We start from the raw sequence: 18,631 nt of genomic DNA on the forward strand, positions 1-18,631 counted from the left end.
CATGTTTTTGTCTGCGAGTTCTGGTACAACTGTCATGCGTTTCATCGCCTCCCACAAGCCAAAGATCTAAAACTTCTCTCTATCACGGAGGAGTTTATAAAGTGAGGATGCAGACTGAACTGGATATTTTGGACTGTCTCGTCTTACTGAATTCAAGCACTGATTAATGCATTCGAATAACCTGAGAAAAGTTAGAAGTTGGTGACTGTCTTTACCTCTTGATCTCGGTCCACCCACAGGGGGATAAGCCAGGCCAAACCCATCTGAGAGGCACTGGCTTCCTCTGTAGTTCCCTCATTTCCTAAAGACCACTGAGAAATCAAGTCCTGGTGCAGAAACATGGCTTTCGTTTAAATTGTGTGGCATTCTGACGCTATACACAGTCAGTACAGCAAATCTACACATGCATTTGAGGATCTACACTTGCCTTGTCCTTGATTTCGACCATCATCTCATGTGACAAATGAAGCAAACAGATGATGGCATTCTTGGTCACACCTTTCCCCATGAAAGACAAGGAATTACCTCCCCACTCAACATAAAATGAGGAGATGACCTGCACGGGGAACACAGTATTTAACGGGAAAATAGAAATCACAGCAACGCCATCCTGCATCTTTATCATGTCAGAAAAAAACAAAAGAAGCAAAGTCAGACTACTGAACGAACAGTAACTTCTAACTATGTGCATGTCATGTACAGCAGCTGAATAAAACCTGAATCCAGCTAAGAGAGTCATTTCAGAGTCAGTTCCTGTTTTTGCTTGCCATCAGCATTTGATGCTGCACAGAAGAGCACATGAAAAGAGGAGCCAAAGGCTTGCTGAGCTTTAGGGCCCTAAGTTGCCAGGAGTGTCAGGTGAGATGTGGGCGTGAGGGTTTAAAAGGGTAAAAGAGTTCAGTAACTCACAGTATCCGGGCAGATGGAAGCAGATAATGACAAAAAAAAAATCTTAGGGAATTAACTGCCAATCTCAGTTCTTTTTTTTTTTTAATCTGATGGCTCTGAAAGCTTTCCCGACAAACAAAGAAAATAAAGAGGTCTGTGTGGTGTAAACAGGATGGTGTATTCCGCAGGGTTCTTTGTTCACAAACAAAAACAACAGTTTGGACACCTCTCTGCTGAGGACTGCTGTACAAGCTGGTCTACGCTGTGTTAGGCTATTGTTTTATGGACTGTTGAACAGCTGAACAGATGGAAAAAAAACAAGGTTAATTAATCTCATCAGCATCTTCACAGTGTGGCATGTCTAATCAATGAGATTTTTTTTACCCATTGCAATTAATGTCCCGTAACTACGTTTTCCAGAATTTTAATTAATTCCTCAGAAAGTACTGTTTCTGCTTTTGCACCTTTCTGTAGGCACTCTTATATTTGATGAGTGAGCAGGGGGGGGGGGGAGGCTGGCTGGCATGGACCCAGTCAACACATGAGCATATGCGTGCGCACACACACGCCACATGCAACAACAGGCTGATGGGCAAAACACGCACCTCTAATAATCCACTGAGATACTTGGAGCAGAGGGAGCTGGGCTCCAGGTCAGGGCAGTGAGAACTCCAGCCAGGCTGGGCAGTCAGGCTGACCATGCCCTGCAATGTCCTCTCCAGGCTGGGAAGGCCATAGAAACGTGGGGCATCAGACACCCGCAGGCTCTGAAGCAAATGGCCTGCCAGCTGGCTCTTGAAAGGCCCCGCTAATGCCAAACATTGCCTGGACAGGCAGGAAAGGCGACAGCGAGAAAACAAGCAGATCAGACAGGCAGAGAGGGGAAAAAAAACATAAGACTAAAAAAGTTGTATTATTTTTCTTCTTTTGTCTTTGATATCAACTAAGTCAAATAGAATAGTTGGATAAACAGTTAGGATACACTCTCATTCATTAGCAAGCAGTACAAATTCACTTCATTCAGTTTAATCTATTTTCCACGAGAACAGAACCACACGTTCCACATTATTAGCTCGTGATGTTTCATATAAAACTTTACAACTGATATTCAAACTGCACAAAGACATTTGATGACACCCTACCTGTCGGTGGTGTGTGAGAGCCTGAGCAGTAAGGTGTTAAAGAGGCCGGTGAGCTCTCTCTGCAGTCTCTGGCTGACGTGGTTCTTTAGCTCTTCGGGCTCCCTGGGGCTCTGAGTTGAAGTCTGGGTCTCCACAGCAAGCAGCAAATGAAGGAGAGCTGCTGTCTCCTTGGGGGATTGGTGGATAAATGAAGGTAATAGAACTGTAAAAATCTTTCCGTTGCGATGTTTCCAATGCATTCTTGCTCATCTCTATCAACAGCTAACTAACAGTTTCTTCTCTGTTCACTGTTTAAAACGCATCATCGTGGTGAGAGCAGGGTTATATAGTTGTGATTATTTGTGAGCTGCAAAACAAAAGTTCTGTGGGTCTCCAAAGCTTTCCAAATTCAAAACAATTTGACCGAAGTTCAAATATACAGAGAAAAAGCAGAAGAAATCTTTTCCAGCTTGCCAAACTGACTTTTTTTTTTTTTTTACTGAGCAGTGAGCACAGACTAGCTTGTTGGTGCAAGTGTATGAAGCGACAGATGTTCCCGAAACAGCTCAGTAATTACAGAAAAGACAGAACAGCGCGGCGCCGCTCACCCCTACCGGGCATTCAATCCAAGTCTGCTTTAGCTGCCCGGGGAAAACTTATTGTTTACACACACATTTAAGAGGAATCCAAGGTGAGACTGATTAAATCCAAAGAGTAGCTCTCGCTGCTCAAAGAGCTTGGTAATTCTTTTCCTCAGGCAAAAATCTAAATCCAGCTTTGTTTTAAGAGCTCAGGATATAATCTGTCTGAGGGGAAAGGCCTTGATGTGGTTTTCTGTTGTTATGAGACAGTAATATGTTTGGCTTGTATGACAACGCGCGTGATTTATTCAAGCATTTATTGCTAGTAGATAACCCTCTGTGCTGAAGAGGAGGGAGCCCAACCAGATTACTAGTTAATGGAGATGCTTACAGGAGTATTATATTATACTGGCTGGCACCCCCACCCCCCACCGCCCCCACATCAACTTCTACAGTCTCACAAATAAATAAGAAAAGCCCATATGTTTAAGAATGTGAAGATTGTTAAATGAGGATTTCTTAATCCACATTTTTAAGCACTGCCAATGCTTCCACGTCCCAACTAAAACGTAACAAAAATCCCATTGTGTCACCATCCTTTTCAGTCAAAACCCTGGGAAAATAAGATTTACTTTCATGCTCGTCTGGAAAGTGAAAATGAATCCGTACCTGGTTGAGAAGCAGCTCCAGTATCCAGCGCAGGTCCCCGTCCTCTGCGTCAGACACAAGCTCTGAGCGAGTCTGTTTGAAGTAGGCATTCAGAAATGTCACAATTCCCACCAGCAACCTTTCATCCTCAACACAGGCTGGGCGCACCTGGAGAAATCTGCCGGAGGAAGAAACAGGGAATGTGACAGCAAGAAGGGGGGGGAAGGGGGAGCGTTCGTTAAACAATGATCACATATTGCAGTCCGGTAAAATGCCATCAGCTCATGGTTTTAATTCTGTTGTTGGTGGTCCATTATAGCACCGCAGAAGATGCTGCAGGAAAGAAAACAACTTGAAATGAATCAGTTGAGGGAAAACGATATAAATTTGAAATATGTGAATAGAAACTTGATCTTAAAATAACCTAATTATCATTGAAGTCAAAAATAATCGTAATATGAATGTGTGTATTTGATTCGATGTAAAGCAGAGCAGAAAAGCTAGGAAAGAGAAACACATGGAGGAATATATCTGTTAAAAGAACAGACCAATAAAATTAGTTTGCAGTATTTCTTTAGGGAACCTTCAACCGTCCACACGGCACAAGAATCCTCCCCGAATGCTCCCGTACCTGGTCAGTGCTGCCTGCCAGCTGAGGGAGTGCAGGGTGTCTCCGCAGCTGTGGGTGGGAACGTGTGGCAGCGCCAGTCTGTCAATTAACAAGTAGAGGCAGAGCCTAGAGAGAGCGGAGGCCACCGATCTGTGCCCTGAGGCGGTGACGATGGCCTGGATGCAGTCCTGTAGCGCAGATGGGAGGTGCATTGTCTGCAGCGACAGGAGCTGAACTTCTGACAGCTTTAAGTCAGGATGAAATCTGTGGGGAGGACAGAATTATGTTGGTTTAAAAGCAAAAAAAAAAAAACTATTCAAAATCAGATAACATGAATATTGATGTGCTGACAAGTTTGTAGCATAAGTAGTCCCCTAAGAAGCATACTAATGACTGCATTAACAAACATATTTGATCTCTAATCCACAGGGATGAGATATTTATGAGCCATGAGAAGAGAAAGGTTTGCTCAGAATCAAGCAGTGGTAGCCATGATCACACCAGGCTTTAATTACGCCACGACAGTACAACTCTATTGATCTGCATTCACAACAAGAAGACGCTTCTCAGCTGTCACAGACTAATCCACCTACTCTCCTCCCAGTCATACCTCTGTACCAAATTTCAGATGGATAGATCTATCCATGGTGTGCTTCTTTTCCTTAATCAAGCTGGTTAAAACGTTAGACGTATGTGCTCATTTGTTTGAATTAGGTCACATTAGCAGCAAATGAAGACAGATGAAACGGAATATGCTAAGACTCTGATTCTGATACTTCACTAAGCATCCCACAGGAGACAGTGTTTTACAAGAGTATTCTGTAGCAGTCTGCTCAGTTAGAAACGCCTGCCGACTGTTATGGTCATTGACTCCAACATCTGGCAATTTCCGCCTCAAACTGAAACAATATATAGTAAAGTTTCACAGACCAATAATTCCATATGAACGTACAGAATAATCCCAAACTGTTGCAGCATTATCTGGCTTTAACAGTGAAATGCAGCTGGCTCTTGTGTGAAATAAAAACACAGATAAACCTCCGATCTGTTTTTTTTTTTTAAGAGACATTAGAAAAAGAAGAAGAAAGAAAAAATCCAAGACAACGTAAGGATGTCTCCACACACAAACTCGGGAGGCATAAGGATTCTTACTCGGAAGAATCGCCAACCTTCTCCAGGAGGTTATCTATCCCAGAATGCCAAGCAGCATTCCAGGCCACCTGCAGGACTTGGCGGGCGGGGCTAAAGGTGAGGAGGTCTGCAGCAGGAGGCAAGACGCAGCAGTATGGGCTCACAGCGTGGTGGGTGGCTGCCTGAAAGGGAATGTTGTACCTTCAGGGTACAGTAAGCAAAGATTAAAACTTTGTAAAGCATGTTCGGAAAGTGATTTTATCATGTAGCAGTAAGGGGGAAACATGGCTTCATTTCTTCATAGCTCTACCTGCGTACTGCTGTGAGTGGTAAAGAGAACGATGAGAGGGTCACATCTCTGGAAGATTTGTCTGACCTGATGACAACGATGAATAAATACGTCTGTTACTAGAATGAATGCAAAATAAAACAGTAGCGGCACGGAGAGATTCAAGTGAGGAAAAATAAACCAACCATGTTCCAATGCTGGCAATCTCGTCAAATAGCAGTAAGCTCATAAGGATGGCAATCTCACTTCCATTGCCTTTGTTCTCCTTCAGTATCAGTGACACTACAATGAAGAAATAATGTAGTGTAAATAACAACCACATGCTTCAGGAAGAAAAGCTGAATGTGAAACTTCGTTCTAATGTCCCACTAATTAGTTTAAACTAAAAATGAGAAACCTTGCAGTAATTATGTAAAGAAAAGAAAAAGAAAAATCTATTTTTAGACAATTCTGTCAATAGAGCTGCATTCTCTGTCGTTCTAATAGGATAAATCTACTTTCATGTGTATTTGTGAGAATTCAATTGAAATCAAATTGCTGCCTAATTCAATTCCGGACTGAGAATTGAACTAGAAATCCTGCAGCAGATGTTTAAGCTGCCCTCTTTATTACCATCTACTGTTGCTGGTGTCGAGCCGAGCTCCACAGCAACAAGTTGCATCATACATAAGCCTCTTGCTACCGTGTGACAGCATGTTTAAAAGCTCTGCATCAGTGGACGATTTGAGACTTTGCCCCTGAGCCACTGCACACAATGTGTGTAGCTGTTACTTAATGAGTTGTGTTGTAAGTGTACCCCTGAGCAGCGTGAGGAGCAGGAGGTTGCGCTGTGCCAGGCTGTGCCTCAGAGACGGATCGGCATACACAAGTTTTCTCAAGATGCATACGCACGGCTCCAGCAGACAATCAAAGCTCTGGGGAAAACAGCAACATACTCACTTGGTGTTTAATTGCAGGGAAAACACACACAGGCATTCTGTATGTCACATATACACACACAGGAGTTCTTAAGTGCCGATTCATATAAGCTGAACTCCAACTTAATGACTGGTCACAGGCGCAGGGGAACAGCGACACAAAACAACCTGCAGCCATTCCTCTTGTGCCGTCTGAGTTAAGTTTCTGTTGCCCTGATCTCCCACCTCCATGCAGGCAGACATGTTGGACCCTGACAGTTTATGATTCTAGCACTGGGAATGATCAGCAAACTGCAGTGACTAGGGGGCAAAATACACTGCAGACGGGGGCCTGACACTATTAACAGAGGCCATTCCATCCACCCATCACACACATGCCTCGGTGGCTCTACTCCAAATGCACAAATACTAATTCATGTAAGCAAATTGATGCACATCTGTTGCCATTTATGAGTTTCGCTTTTTATTTTTTAACGTTTTGAACAGGAATTCATTCCGTGAACGTCTTTTTATAGCTCTGCTGAAGCGGTTTGCTCTTACCTTGTTGCCATTCACACTCTCCGTAATGAAATAAATGACTTTATCCGTTATACCAAGATTCTTCAACACCGGGTGCATTGCTGTGTCTGTAACGAAGAGAGAGAGAACGGTTTAACACACATCAATAAACATTTGCATAATTGTTGCCTATTTTTGCCCCAAACATATGGCAACATTTGCAAATCACAGTTTCCACACGGGGAGGACTTTCAATCATTAATCAAACTTTAAAAAGTTGCTTTTTTTTTATTTTTATATTTCACTGTGGGATTTCAATTTCACACACAACTCTTGACTCACACAGAACATCAACAGGAACTGTAACTACTGTCAGCTCTTCCCTTTAAGACATACTTCTCTATGCATCTGATGCAGAGACGTCCCCCGTAAGCAGACTGCGGGGGTGGTTTAAACGTAAGCTCGGAGACATCAGAACAATACCGATGTGAGTTTTTAAGAGGAGACGTAACATGTCCTTTTTTCACGAGCTGCACAACTTCCTGGTGTCAGGAATCAGTATCATATTGGTATCCTGACACCCAAACACATACTCTGCAGGACAGAAACTTTGACTTTTTTTTCCATAATCTCCCCTCTTTAACCCTCATTATGGCACAATCACCTTTTCCAGACGCCTCACCTTGAAGCACCACAGACAGCTGTTCTGCAGCCGATCTTCTGAGGGAGATGGCAACAGTGTCCGAGTGCAGGATACAAAACAGCTTCTCCACTGACTCCACCTGACCAACATTAGATACAGTAACTAACACGTATGTTTGTACTCAAGTCATGACATTATTGTGCATGTGGATTCATACCTTTAGAACGGACTTGTTGCTGGAGTCAAGTGTGATGTCTTCGGGGTTTCTGAGGCAGTAGATGTTGGGAAGGGAAGAAATCAATGACTTGTCCAGGTCTGGCCTGGTGGTATTTGCATCATCATCGGTGGTTAGGTGGGGCAGGATTTGTTGCACTGCTGCTAGTCTTACACTGTTAATAATGAGTAATACCAGAATTAAGGCAACCCTTGTTGTTAAGAACTGCGCTGTAAATCAAACCGGAATCTTAACAAATCACAAAATCACATTATTTGCACAATACAGCATAAACTTTCATCTGTGTTACAGCCCTGAGTAATGGGTGCAAATATCAGCAGCTTTACAAGCAAGCTGCATGAAGAAATGTCTGGGGCGCACAGACAAATCTATTAGCCGGTGCCAAAATTTACCAAGACTTCATTGCTGTTCATTTCCATCTCTATCAATATTCATAGACTGGGACTTGATGGGAAGCACTTTTTCACAAACCTCAAAGAGCATTTAAAAGGCTTGATGATCACATCCACTAACGGCTACGTACAGCTAAAATATGTCCACTAAAAGTGGAAGCACCGTAGTCAGGCTTCAGGAGTGTGTCTGGTTAGCAAAAACATCCCGAGACCAAACGTCAAAAATCAACATACCAGACAAATAGCATAAACATCACACACATCTTAAAAAAACCCAACACATACACACTCCGAAGCACATGATACCAACCACAAGACAATAGGAAGACCCAGAGATCAGACTCACGCGGGCTGTTTAGTGAAAAGAAGTCGGAGCGCTGCTTTTAGACGGGCTGCACGTGGGCACAATGCGTCTCTCGCCACATCCGACACGCCACTTATCAGCAGGACACAGTTTCCAAGCGACTCCTCGGTGCTGGCGTAGCCCTGCCACAAACACACACAGACGCCGATGACATTTTCAGATCGTCTTGGCAGACAAAAAAGCCAACAACAGGGAATTCCAGCTAAGCGGTGCGACAGTAAATAAAATCTGCATCGCTTTGATTAGAGGTGGTTTCGTACGGTCTGTTGCTGACATGATGGGCCCATAGCCTCACTGAATTAAATCACACTTGACAGCCGAGTGAAACTCTCACTTATTTTCATTAAGAATTTCCTGGATTTCTGTTGCCTAAAACTGAACAATTAATACACTTTTTTATTTCTTCCAAAAATGCTGCTGTCCTGCAGTGGAAATATCATGGAGCCTTTAACAAAGAGAACAACACCTGTAATATGGGTATGACAGGGTAAAGAGCCCCACTGAATCTGTCCCAGGTTGATGCTGTCATCGTCAATCGTCCCTTGAGCAGGAAAAGCAGGATATCCTTGGCAGCCACGTTCACCTATAGATCACAGGTAAACTGCTGATTTCACAAAGGTGACGCCGATGAAACATGTACTCGCATGTACTTCAAGTGACGGATTTTTAACGTGTACACTTCGAACACAGATGCACAAAGGTCACACAAATCCCTACGCTTTAAATTTCCCGCAAACATTTGTCACTTTTAACCAGCGTTAACATAAAGGAAGATATTGACCCCGCTTAAACTTCTTAAAAAAAGTCTGTCTTATACATATGAAACCACAAAGAATACAACGAGTACATCTACCTTTTCTGCAGAGTCCTGGAGTCCAAAAGCGCTTATTTCATAGAGCACCCTGTGGTGGAGAATGAAGTTAACACCGGCACACACTGCCGGTTCCCGTCGTGACAGATTCTGGATGCCGAGGCACTCCTAGGGGTATATGTAATCACACCAGAGCACATCATAAATTATCCCCATCCTCTCACATTCATGAGTTTCGATTCACTTTCAGCTGGAGACAATGATTGTAAAAATGAAAAGAAAGACTGATTTTAAATGTCAAGTGAAAGTTATAAAGCCTGCTTTCAAAGAGCCGTGACTCATCCACCTTCGTCTCACTTATTTAAATATGGATGCTCAATCAAACAGGCCCCCTCCGAGGCCCACTTTATTGGGCTGGCATGTTTCAGCCGTGACCCCTTACACTAATTCAAAACAACTGTCTAGAAAGTGGCTTGATCTAACCTTGACCGTGTTTAAAGTGCATTCATAGGTTTCCTTCTTGACAGGCAGTAAAGGATGGGACAGCAGCTTGAGGAAGAGTTTCTGGCTCTCACTCTGGAGGAGGGGACTGGGCTGATCAAACTTCCACCTAAAGAGGGAGAGTCGAAAGCATTTTAAAAAAAAAATAATACATGTGATTGAATTTGCATTGAATAAAGAGATCAGAGGCCTGTCTCACAGGTAAGAGCACATGTGAACGCATTCTTTGATGATGGGTAAGTGCTGGTGAAACGGAAGGCCGTCTATAGCTTGGTCTGCCAGTTCCAGTAACTCCAACCAGTTCTTTTCCCCCTTTGGCAAGAAATCAATCAATGAATTAGTTTAGAAATATCTATTGGGGTTACTGCTTTCATTAGCTAATGCGTCCAGCAGTTTATACCTCAGCTTGCACTTCCTTGAGGAAGTTACAAGACGATTCCATCCAGAGAGCAGCTCTGGTCACCCTCCTGTAGAGATCGTGGCTTTCTGAGTTCACCTGCTCCAAATATGCCACTGCTGTCTCTTGCATGCTGGGTAATAAACTTCCCAAAGACGTGTCCAAACATAAGTGGAAAAGAGCTGTCGCTGTGTTTTCTGGGAGATTGTCACTCGCCTGTTTGTGGTTAAAAGAAATATTACCTTTGGGAAATAATAATTTTGCTTGATTTGGTTGCTTGAACACACACACACACACACACAAACACCTTCTCAGGAGGGAGGATGGTCTGCAGGAGTTTAATGGTGAATATGGCGGTGCCTATGTAGGCCATTCTGTGCTGAACCTGAGAATTGTGGGGAATATCTGCTGAACAGTTCTGGTGATAGCTGAGAATATCCCCCAGTAGCTCCATGCAGGCTTGCAGCTTCTCCTTCTAAAGGACACACAGACAGAAACGTAGACCAAAATATGAAGAGACAGAAATGTAGACAAAAGCAGCACAAACACACCAATACATGCGTGTGGACTCACACTGCGTGCATGTTCACACATGCACACACAAGCTGCTGGCTGGGAGCCAGGAGGAAAATTGTTCGTTCCAGGGGTTGAGGAACTGAATGTAATCAGATTTCAGGGTTATTTTGGGAAGAGATACAGATCCACCCTATCTCGGTGTGAATAAACTGGAACAATCTATTCTCAGCCACTTTGTTCTACATGTTGAAATCGAACAATAGAGGATAAATACCAGCAGGGGGCAGTACACGCCTTGTGCATCGAACAGATCAGCTCGCTCCCATTAGAAAAACCAAGAGGTCTGGCATAGAAACGCTGTTCTTCACATAAAGATGACAAAATAGTTCTCAGGATGCACGACTCTGGGCATGTATTAAACAGCAGAGAGCAGCAGGAGCCTGGGCTTGACAAGTGCGTAAATTCCACAGCTGAACTGCATAATCTTTAAACTGCCAGGGAATCTGACAAATGATTCTGCGTGGTTTAAAATAAAGAAAGCACACCTGTTTAACTAAATCTACTGTATGGACGTTTAATGCACAAGAAACGAAGGAATTTACTCAGCCAACGCTTCGTAACTTTGATAAATCAAGCGGCGCTGACAAGAAGTTTGCATGTGCTTGAGTGAAGCTCTTTGTATCCCGCAGAAAGCCTTGAAACCGAACATAATTCATTCAGCTCAATCACAAGCGCACAGTTCTCCTTGACAGTTGAGTACCGTATGCTTGTGTGTCTGTTGCGAACTGTCTAGTGGCCAACCCAGCTCCCTGTTTCAGTGAAGTGTATCCATTCATCTACATAAGAGGCTGTCATGAGTTGTGTTGACTTGCCAGCTCCATCCCCACCAGGCTGCGATCGTCCCAGACCAGCTCGCAAACACTGTCCCCAAGCAGGAGGACGGCATCACACAGCATCTCCAGAACACGATAGAACACGTGTGAACCTTCTGAGAGAGAGAGAGAGACCGAACAAAAGCAGAGGAGGAGGATTTTTTGGGTTTTTTACATGATCAAATAAGACTGGATAGCATCTAGTCACAGTAAGAAAAATAAAGTGGGGATATTTACAATACCCCTGTTTACTCCAGCAGCAAAGGAAGATGAACAGAAAGAGATTAAAAAAAAAGGAAAAAAGAACTAAATAAAGAAAAACTACAGCGACTCCCACCTGTCTTAAGTAGTGGTATGGCATGCTGCATGGTGCTAACAGTGAACTGAGCCACGCTGAGCTGCTGTAACTGCAGCTCAAGGACATCTTCCACACCCAGGTCGGGAAGGTCCAAGTGGGCCACATCTGCGGGTGAATTGGGGGTCTGCGCCTGGGCCCGGACCGCCGCTCCACCTCTGTGCGAGCTGCCGCTGGATGACAAGCAAGAATGACAACATAAAAATCTGTTTATAGAGCCATTAACAAGAAGAAGAAAAAAACAGGACTGCCGTTATCAGCTCAACAAGGAAGGATTATAAAACAGAATACTCCATCACAGGAATAACAACAAAAAAAAAGAAGAAGATATTTTTAAATATTACAGACCAGCCGCTAGAGGGCTCGTCATGTCGTTCAAATTCCTTCACAGTCTTTTGTTCTTTACACTGTTTTGTCTACTTGTGTGGGCTGCTTGTGTCGCCGGCAATATTTTAATAATCAAAGCCACCGAAAACCCTTTTTTGTATGAATCTAAAAAAATAAATAAGCCAAGAATGACTTCAGTGAACCGTTCGGCTTCAGTGCTGAATCATATCAAAATGATATTTCTATGTGCAGAGGAGACAGACCAGCATAATGCTGTTTCTGCATTAGAAGCGTGACAGAAGCCACGCTGTGAATCTCTGCTCACGCTGCCAGAAACATTCCTAAGAACAAGTAGAAAACAAAACCTCACACAACAAGAGCACATCTATTATACTAAAATACTTTAATTTTCCTTTAAAACGGATACTTATGTGTAGATTTGCCTTCGTGCGCACACCTATTGGAGGCTGCGTCTCCGTCCTGGCCATCTCCTCTGGCTCTCTGGCCCCCGCGCCCCACCACAGAAGGCCGGGGCGAGCACTCTGCTCCAGGAGAGGAGGCCTGAGAACGCTGGGTCCCAAGAACCTCCTGCGTGTAAGAGAAGGAGGAGTTCTGCGACGCTGGATCTGCACAGACACAAATAACAAAAGGACATACATGCACGCATACTGGGTGAATCTTCATGATAACACAGACGATATATAATACTGTTACAATATCACTTGGGTGAGGCAACAGTCAAAGGGATTAGAAAGCAATGGTACATTTATTACAATGTCAGAATAGGAATGTGAACTAACTACTGACACAAACCTTAAAAAATACATGCATAAGTGATAACCACTGGCATTACCTCATGTTAACATATCAGACACCTACAATAGTCCTAAGCATGAGGTATAATAAGGCAAGAAACCTTGCTTAGCAGAGTAGAAGCCCGGATCTTGATGAAATCGCAGTCTCCTCCTCAGCCCCACGCAAAGCTGCCGAAGACACGAAAGAGCCGGCGAGTGGAGGTAACTCGCCTCACCTTTACCTGAACCCAGGCGCAACAGAGACAGAAGGTTCTGAAAACAGAGGTGAGTATCAGTGGAGTTGTATTACCCTCAAGCAGGGGAAATAACCTGTTGCCATTTTTTTTTTTTTTTTGTACAATGTACAAAGAATGAATAAAAACAAGGCTTAGACTGACAGAAAAGTGGTAATGAAGTTGAAAAAGCTAATTATTGAAGCCGTAATTTGCACAGTGGTCATTACTTACCCTCTTTTGTTAATGATATCATGCCTCATTCAGTGATTATAATTACTCTTAATAGCACTGGTAACGCAAATGAAAGGCAAGTAAAGCTGCACAATGAAAACTTTCCAGCAATAGTTTCTTTCGAGGATGAGTCTGCTGGGTGACGGTATAATAATGCTGCCCTGACACCCATGCAGGTTTATGTTCTACTTTATCAACAAAATAAAGATGCTCACAGCGGCCCATTGAGGCTAAATGATGTGTCCTTAAAGACTCTGAACGCGCCTGTGAAATGGAGGATTTACAAAACAAAATCACTGTGTTGCCGTCATGAAACCCAGAGACGCCAAAACGTATGGCTCGCTTCCACACTGGTACCGAGCTTTCTGGTACTCCTCAAACAAAGCCTACAAGAGAAGGCCGCTGGTATTCAGCGCCTGGTGATGACGGTGTCCAGTTACCTAGTAACACTCAAATTGACGAAAGCCGAGTAAAGACAGAAAATGACTTTTCCAAACTCTAACTATAGGAACTAGAACTATCCAAACTATACCCCTCACAGCAGTCTTGTACCTACTCAAGCAAAGCCACCTAAAGAAAATTGTACAACTTCCTAATCTCGTACGCCCTCTTTCCTCCAGAGGAGTCCATTTCCTTCATATTTGAGAAATAGCGCAAAATAGAGAAGAATTAACGTGTCTACAGTTTCTGATACCACTACTCTCACTCCAAAAAAAATCAGTGGTAATTTAAAAGTACCTTTACAATATTGGGCCTCTGCAAGAAGATCTCGGCAGGAAAGTCCTGCATAATGACGTCACACAGAAGCTCACATGTTGTTCTCACCAAGTTGGCATTGCTGCTTCCCAGAGAGCTGTTGAAAAGAATTGAGGCAAATATACATCATGCTCGAATCTGTAATCTCATGGGACAAATCAATGTGAAATCTAGTAGGCACAGGAATTATAGTGGACTAGAAAAGCCACCAAATAACCTCCGTCCTAGAGCAGAGCCGGGCATCTAACTTAAACTTTTTGGAACTCAGAGACTGTAGTGAAGAGTAAAGCAATTTGTGTCGTCACCCACCTCTCATTGGAAGAAAGTATGTGTCTGTCTGTGTTTGTCAACATCAGCCACGGAAACACGGAAAACCTCAGACACCTCACAGATTCGTGTACTGCCCCCAAAAAATAGAAGAATAAAACAAGGAAAAAACCATGAGTCATCTTCAGAGGGGCGTGACTTTTAGAATATGGTGACGGCACGTTTCAAGCAAGAGTCACCTGCTATCCTCTGAGGTGGCGCCTCAGCGCTGCTGGGCATACTCTTATGGAAATAACCCGTTTTAGGCAAATTCTCTTCGGGGGAAACAAGCGTCGGGGCTGAAGCAGAGAGGGCAGCTTTGTTGGCAAAATGACATTGTTTACTCTGAATATATAGTTTTGTTTTAAGAGCATGAAAAAGAAGAGGACAACTTATCCGCAATACGGGATTTTGAAATTATGCATTCTCAACAGGACCAAATGTTTGCATGAACTTGCAACACCTGTTGGAGTTGTACAAAGTGGTCCATGTGAGTAGACAGATGAATGACTGGGGAGTAGCTCGGGGAGCTGGAACAGCTGGTCCAGGGTTCCATCAATGACAGCTCGCAGACTGGGCTCAATATTAGGAGATAGTTGAGTGAGAAAGTCCACCCCCCCGACGTCTCTCAGCATCTGGGCTGCACTGGGATGCTTTGAAGACAAAATAAACAAACGCAAAATGGAAAATACAATGTTGTGTCGAATCGCTGGGTGCGGTGTCGTAAACGTGCTTCGCATAGTTTTTAAGATGTTACATCACCACAACAATATTTTGCACAATACGCTGCATTTGTGGCTATTTACGAGGTAATTCAACACACAGAAACGTTAGGATTGTTTCCATTCACCAGTGTAAAACCAGCTGTTTAAATATTACCATGTCATTTTCTGCCATTCTAAATCTGACAAGAAATGCCAACATTGTTTCTTTGTGCGACTTTATTCTGATTTAGTTTAATGCCACATGGGTCGAAAATAAGTATCCCCAGTCTTCCGTGTTGCTTAACTTCTAATATTTGACCATTAGGATTCTACAGACATGACTGAATGCAGATGACAGGGATATGGACTGGTTGGTAACACAGCCGATAATTTACTATCACAATATTATTCACACTTTGATTAACTGGATAATATTGCAAAAGAAAAGCAGAGACCAGGGACTAAATTACACATACTGCTCATCAGTGTAATTTTTCATATTGTTTGACTGCTCTTCATCATCTGCATACAGCTTATATACCTTTGACAAAGTTAAAAGCAGTCCAAGGACCTCTTCCTTCATTGGCACCTCGGGGAAATTAAACCACTCCAGGAGATACACAAACAGCATCTTTTCTTGGACAATGTCAATTACGGAGAGAAGGGAATGGTCAAGTTTACTTAAGATGCTCTTCAATGCCCGAACTCTGATTTCCACCAAAGAGTGGCCTAAAATATGGAGAAAACAAATCAACATATTGTTAAAAGACAACAGAGAAGTTTAAGCGAAGTTGGCTACTTAGTATCTACTTGATGAATAACAATATTAAAAAAAGCTCAGTACGTTTAAAAGACTTTAAAGGCCAGTTACGGCATATTTTGGCAACAGCAACAGAAAAGTGTTACTTAAAGACAGATGCTAACGTTAGCTAACACACAAAAAGTTGACAGATCATGTTAATCTAAGTTGAAAAAAAACAGGTAACCTAGCTAGCAGTTTAGCTTACCTATTTTCTTTATAAGGGGCGATAACTCCATTTCCAATGTTATATTATATTGTTATTGTTCTGTGTAAAAACGGAGTAAACAATAGCCTGGGCTTGCATGCCCTGAAAGTGTCCCTCTGCCTGTGTCACATCAACAACGTCTGCCCGGGTTTGTTTTCAACAACCGCGCCAGCGTCACTCCACTTCCTGTGGAAGTCAGCATCACGGTGCATTCAATAACACAAATTGTGTGGGATAGTTGAGTACTACTGATTTAACCTAGTATTTCCACATAGACCAACAGATAACCTGGGTAGGATAAAATAATGTAAACATCTTAAGCATCTATTTAATCATTTAATCATGTGTACAACACAGTACAATCTTCTAATCATTTTAACACATACATAACATTTTAAAAGCAAAATTATATGTAGCAAAACTGGAATTGTCTGGAACACATACATACACCAACCACAGCCAAACTGCCATGAGAAGAGATGTCTGTTACAACGAAAGGGCTCCAGCTTTTGTGGCTGGTAGTTTTGAGAAGTTGGGAAGTTGGGCAGCATTTCTCTAAATTGTCTTCATTTTTGAAGAGATTTTAAACTATAGTCAAGTTTATTTGTGGAGCACATTTCATGTTCAAAACAATTCAAAGTGCTTTACATAAAATAAAAGCATTGCAGCGGGGACTGGAAGACAACACTCCAACACTCCAAGGTTACGAACTTGGTCAGTGATTGTAAGGACCCGAGTCTCAAGATATTTGCCAATGCTGACCCTCTTCTCTTTGCCACCAAACAGAATGATCTCAGTGGTATCTTCATTTAATTGTAGAAAATTCTCTCTCATCCAGGTGTTTACTTCCTCCAGACACTGACACAGTACGTCTGCTGGGCTGCAATTGTCTGGTGACAGAGACACATAAATTTGTGTATTGTCTGCATAACTGTGATAATTGATGTTAAAGTTCTGCAACATCTGGCCCAAAGGGATCATATACAAGTTAAACAGAAGAGGTCCAAGAATTGACCCCTGTGGGACTCCACAAGTCATGGCGACTCGCTCAGATTCATATCCAATAAGTCCAATTTTAACAAAATAACTCCGGCCTTCTAAGTAGGACCTGAACCAGTTAAGGACCGCTCCAGAAAGTCCAACCCAGTTTTCCAGCCTGTGCAACAGGATTCTGTGATCCAACAGAACCAGACAGAAACAAAAGCAGAATCAGTATTCAACCTGATATCGTTTAACACTTTGACCAGAGTTGTTTCAGTGCTGTGAAGCCTGGTTGAAAGTTATCAAGACTTCCACTTTCATTCAAAAAATCATTGAGCTGGTTAAATACAACTTTCTCAATAATCTTGGATATAAAAGAGAGGTTAAAGACAGGTCTGTAGTTGGTCATCACAGAGGCGTCTAGACTTCTCTTCTTTAGGAGTGGCGTAATGGCAGCTGTCTTTAGTGACTTGGTGAAAATGCCTGATGCCAGTGAGCAGTTAACTATTTGTAAAAGATCACTTTCTACTGAGGTAAAAATAGTTTTTAAAAAGTCGGATGGTATTATGTCCAGAGTGCAAGTTGTTGATTTCAGATGGCAAACTGTTCCCGTTTTTAAATCAACTATATTAAATTGTGACATGACTTCAGAGTTAGTTCTAGGTTTTAGACACAGATTAGTTTTCTTGTTTGTCTGTGTGACGTGAATGTTTTGTCTAATTGTCTTGATTTTTGGGCTAAAGAAGATGTCAGACTTGCATTTCTCAGTGGAGAGGAGGTCTGGGTTCCAGCTCTGAAGTCTTTACACTGGCGTCCTGTTCATCAGAGGATAGACTTTAAAGTTCTGATGCTGGTCTATAAAGCTCTAAATGGTCAAGGACCAAAATACATCAGTGACCTCCTGACCCACTATGAACCTTCCAGACCCCTCAGGTCATCTGGATCCGGTTTTTTATCAGTTCCCAGAGTCAGAACCAGACATGGAGAAGCTGCATTCAGCTTCTATGCTCAACATGTCTGGAACAAACTCCCAGAAAGCCTCAGATCAGCTGAAACACTCAGTGTATTTAAGTCCAGGTTGAAAACACATCTATTTTCAGCTGCATTTGAATAAGCTTGAGTTTCAAAACGGAATAATATTTTAACTATTGATTTTATCTTTCATATATATAATTTTTTCTGATTTTATCTATTGTTCCTATTTCTTTATTTTGCTTAAATTTTAAATCATGCTTTTTATTTTTTATTTCTTCTGTTTCAATGTCTCTGTAAAGCACTTTGAATCACCTTGTCGTTGAATTGTGCTATACAAATAAACTTGCCTTGCCTCAACTGTTTAGGAATATTTTCAATCATAGCAAACAGAGTTTGAGAATTGTTGGCATTCTTATTAATCATTTCAGATAAATGCAGCGCTGGCCTTGCACAGCTCATTGTTATAACTTTGCAGGCTTTGTTTGTACAGGTCAAAGTGAATCTGAAGCTTTGTTTTCCTCCAGTTACGTTCAGCTTTCCTGCAT

General features: G+C 42.5%; 1 protein-coding gene across 1 annotated transcript in view; it reads right to left on the reverse strand.

The window, feature by feature from the left end:
• rttn (rotatin) overlaps nucleotides 1-16,262 on the reverse strand; it is a 29,870-nt gene extending 13,608 nt beyond the window's left edge. The window contains exons 1-30 of the mRNA XM_072378343.1: nucleotides 16,131-16,262; nucleotides 15,665-15,852; nucleotides 14,883-15,072; nucleotides 14,620-14,718; nucleotides 14,423-14,513; nucleotides 14,096-14,210; nucleotides 13,013-13,163; nucleotides 12,554-12,722; nucleotides 11,752-11,942; nucleotides 11,415-11,530; nucleotides 10,334-10,501; nucleotides 10,030-10,242; nucleotides 9,829-9,941; nucleotides 9,612-9,738; nucleotides 9,171-9,296; nucleotides 8,784-8,900; nucleotides 8,300-8,439; nucleotides 7,544-7,715; nucleotides 7,366-7,465; nucleotides 6,726-6,811; nucleotides 6,065-6,182; nucleotides 5,454-5,550; nucleotides 5,290-5,355; nucleotides 5,001-5,180; nucleotides 3,870-4,112; nucleotides 3,260-3,416; nucleotides 2,031-2,197; nucleotides 1,494-1,713; nucleotides 428-556; nucleotides 216-326 (exon numbers count right to left, since the gene is read on the reverse strand). Coding sequence (XP_072234444.1) covers nucleotides 216-326; nucleotides 428-556; nucleotides 1,494-1,713; nucleotides 2,031-2,197; nucleotides 3,260-3,416; nucleotides 3,870-4,112; nucleotides 5,001-5,180; nucleotides 5,290-5,355; nucleotides 5,454-5,550; nucleotides 6,065-6,182; nucleotides 6,726-6,811; nucleotides 7,366-7,465; nucleotides 7,544-7,715; nucleotides 8,300-8,439; nucleotides 8,784-8,900; nucleotides 9,171-9,296; nucleotides 9,612-9,738; nucleotides 9,829-9,941; nucleotides 10,030-10,242; nucleotides 10,334-10,501; nucleotides 11,415-11,530; nucleotides 11,752-11,942; nucleotides 12,554-12,722; nucleotides 13,013-13,163; nucleotides 14,096-14,210; nucleotides 14,423-14,513; nucleotides 14,620-14,718; nucleotides 14,883-15,072; nucleotides 15,665-15,852; nucleotides 16,131-16,161 — 4,191 coding nt within the window. The 5' untranslated portion in view covers nucleotides 16,162-16,262. The remainder of the gene's footprint in view (nucleotides 1-215; nucleotides 327-427; nucleotides 557-1,493; nucleotides 1,714-2,030; nucleotides 2,198-3,259; nucleotides 3,417-3,869; nucleotides 4,113-5,000; nucleotides 5,181-5,289; nucleotides 5,356-5,453; nucleotides 5,551-6,064; nucleotides 6,183-6,725; nucleotides 6,812-7,365; nucleotides 7,466-7,543; nucleotides 7,716-8,299; nucleotides 8,440-8,783; nucleotides 8,901-9,170; nucleotides 9,297-9,611; nucleotides 9,739-9,828; nucleotides 9,942-10,029; nucleotides 10,243-10,333; nucleotides 10,502-11,414; nucleotides 11,531-11,751; nucleotides 11,943-12,553; nucleotides 12,723-13,012; nucleotides 13,164-14,095; nucleotides 14,211-14,422; nucleotides 14,514-14,619; nucleotides 14,719-14,882; nucleotides 15,073-15,664; nucleotides 15,853-16,130) is intronic.
• Between the last annotated feature and the right edge of the window lie 2,369 nt (nucleotides 16,263-18,631).

This window comes from Leuresthes tenuis, unplaced genomic scaffold (assembly GCF_036924035.1).
Source record: "Leuresthes tenuis unplaced genomic scaffold, fLeuTen1.0.hap1 SCAF_24, whole genome shotgun sequence".
In the NCBI taxonomy this organism is placed as follows: domain Eukaryota; kingdom Metazoa; phylum Chordata; class Actinopteri; order Atheriniformes; family Atherinopsidae; genus Leuresthes; species Leuresthes tenuis.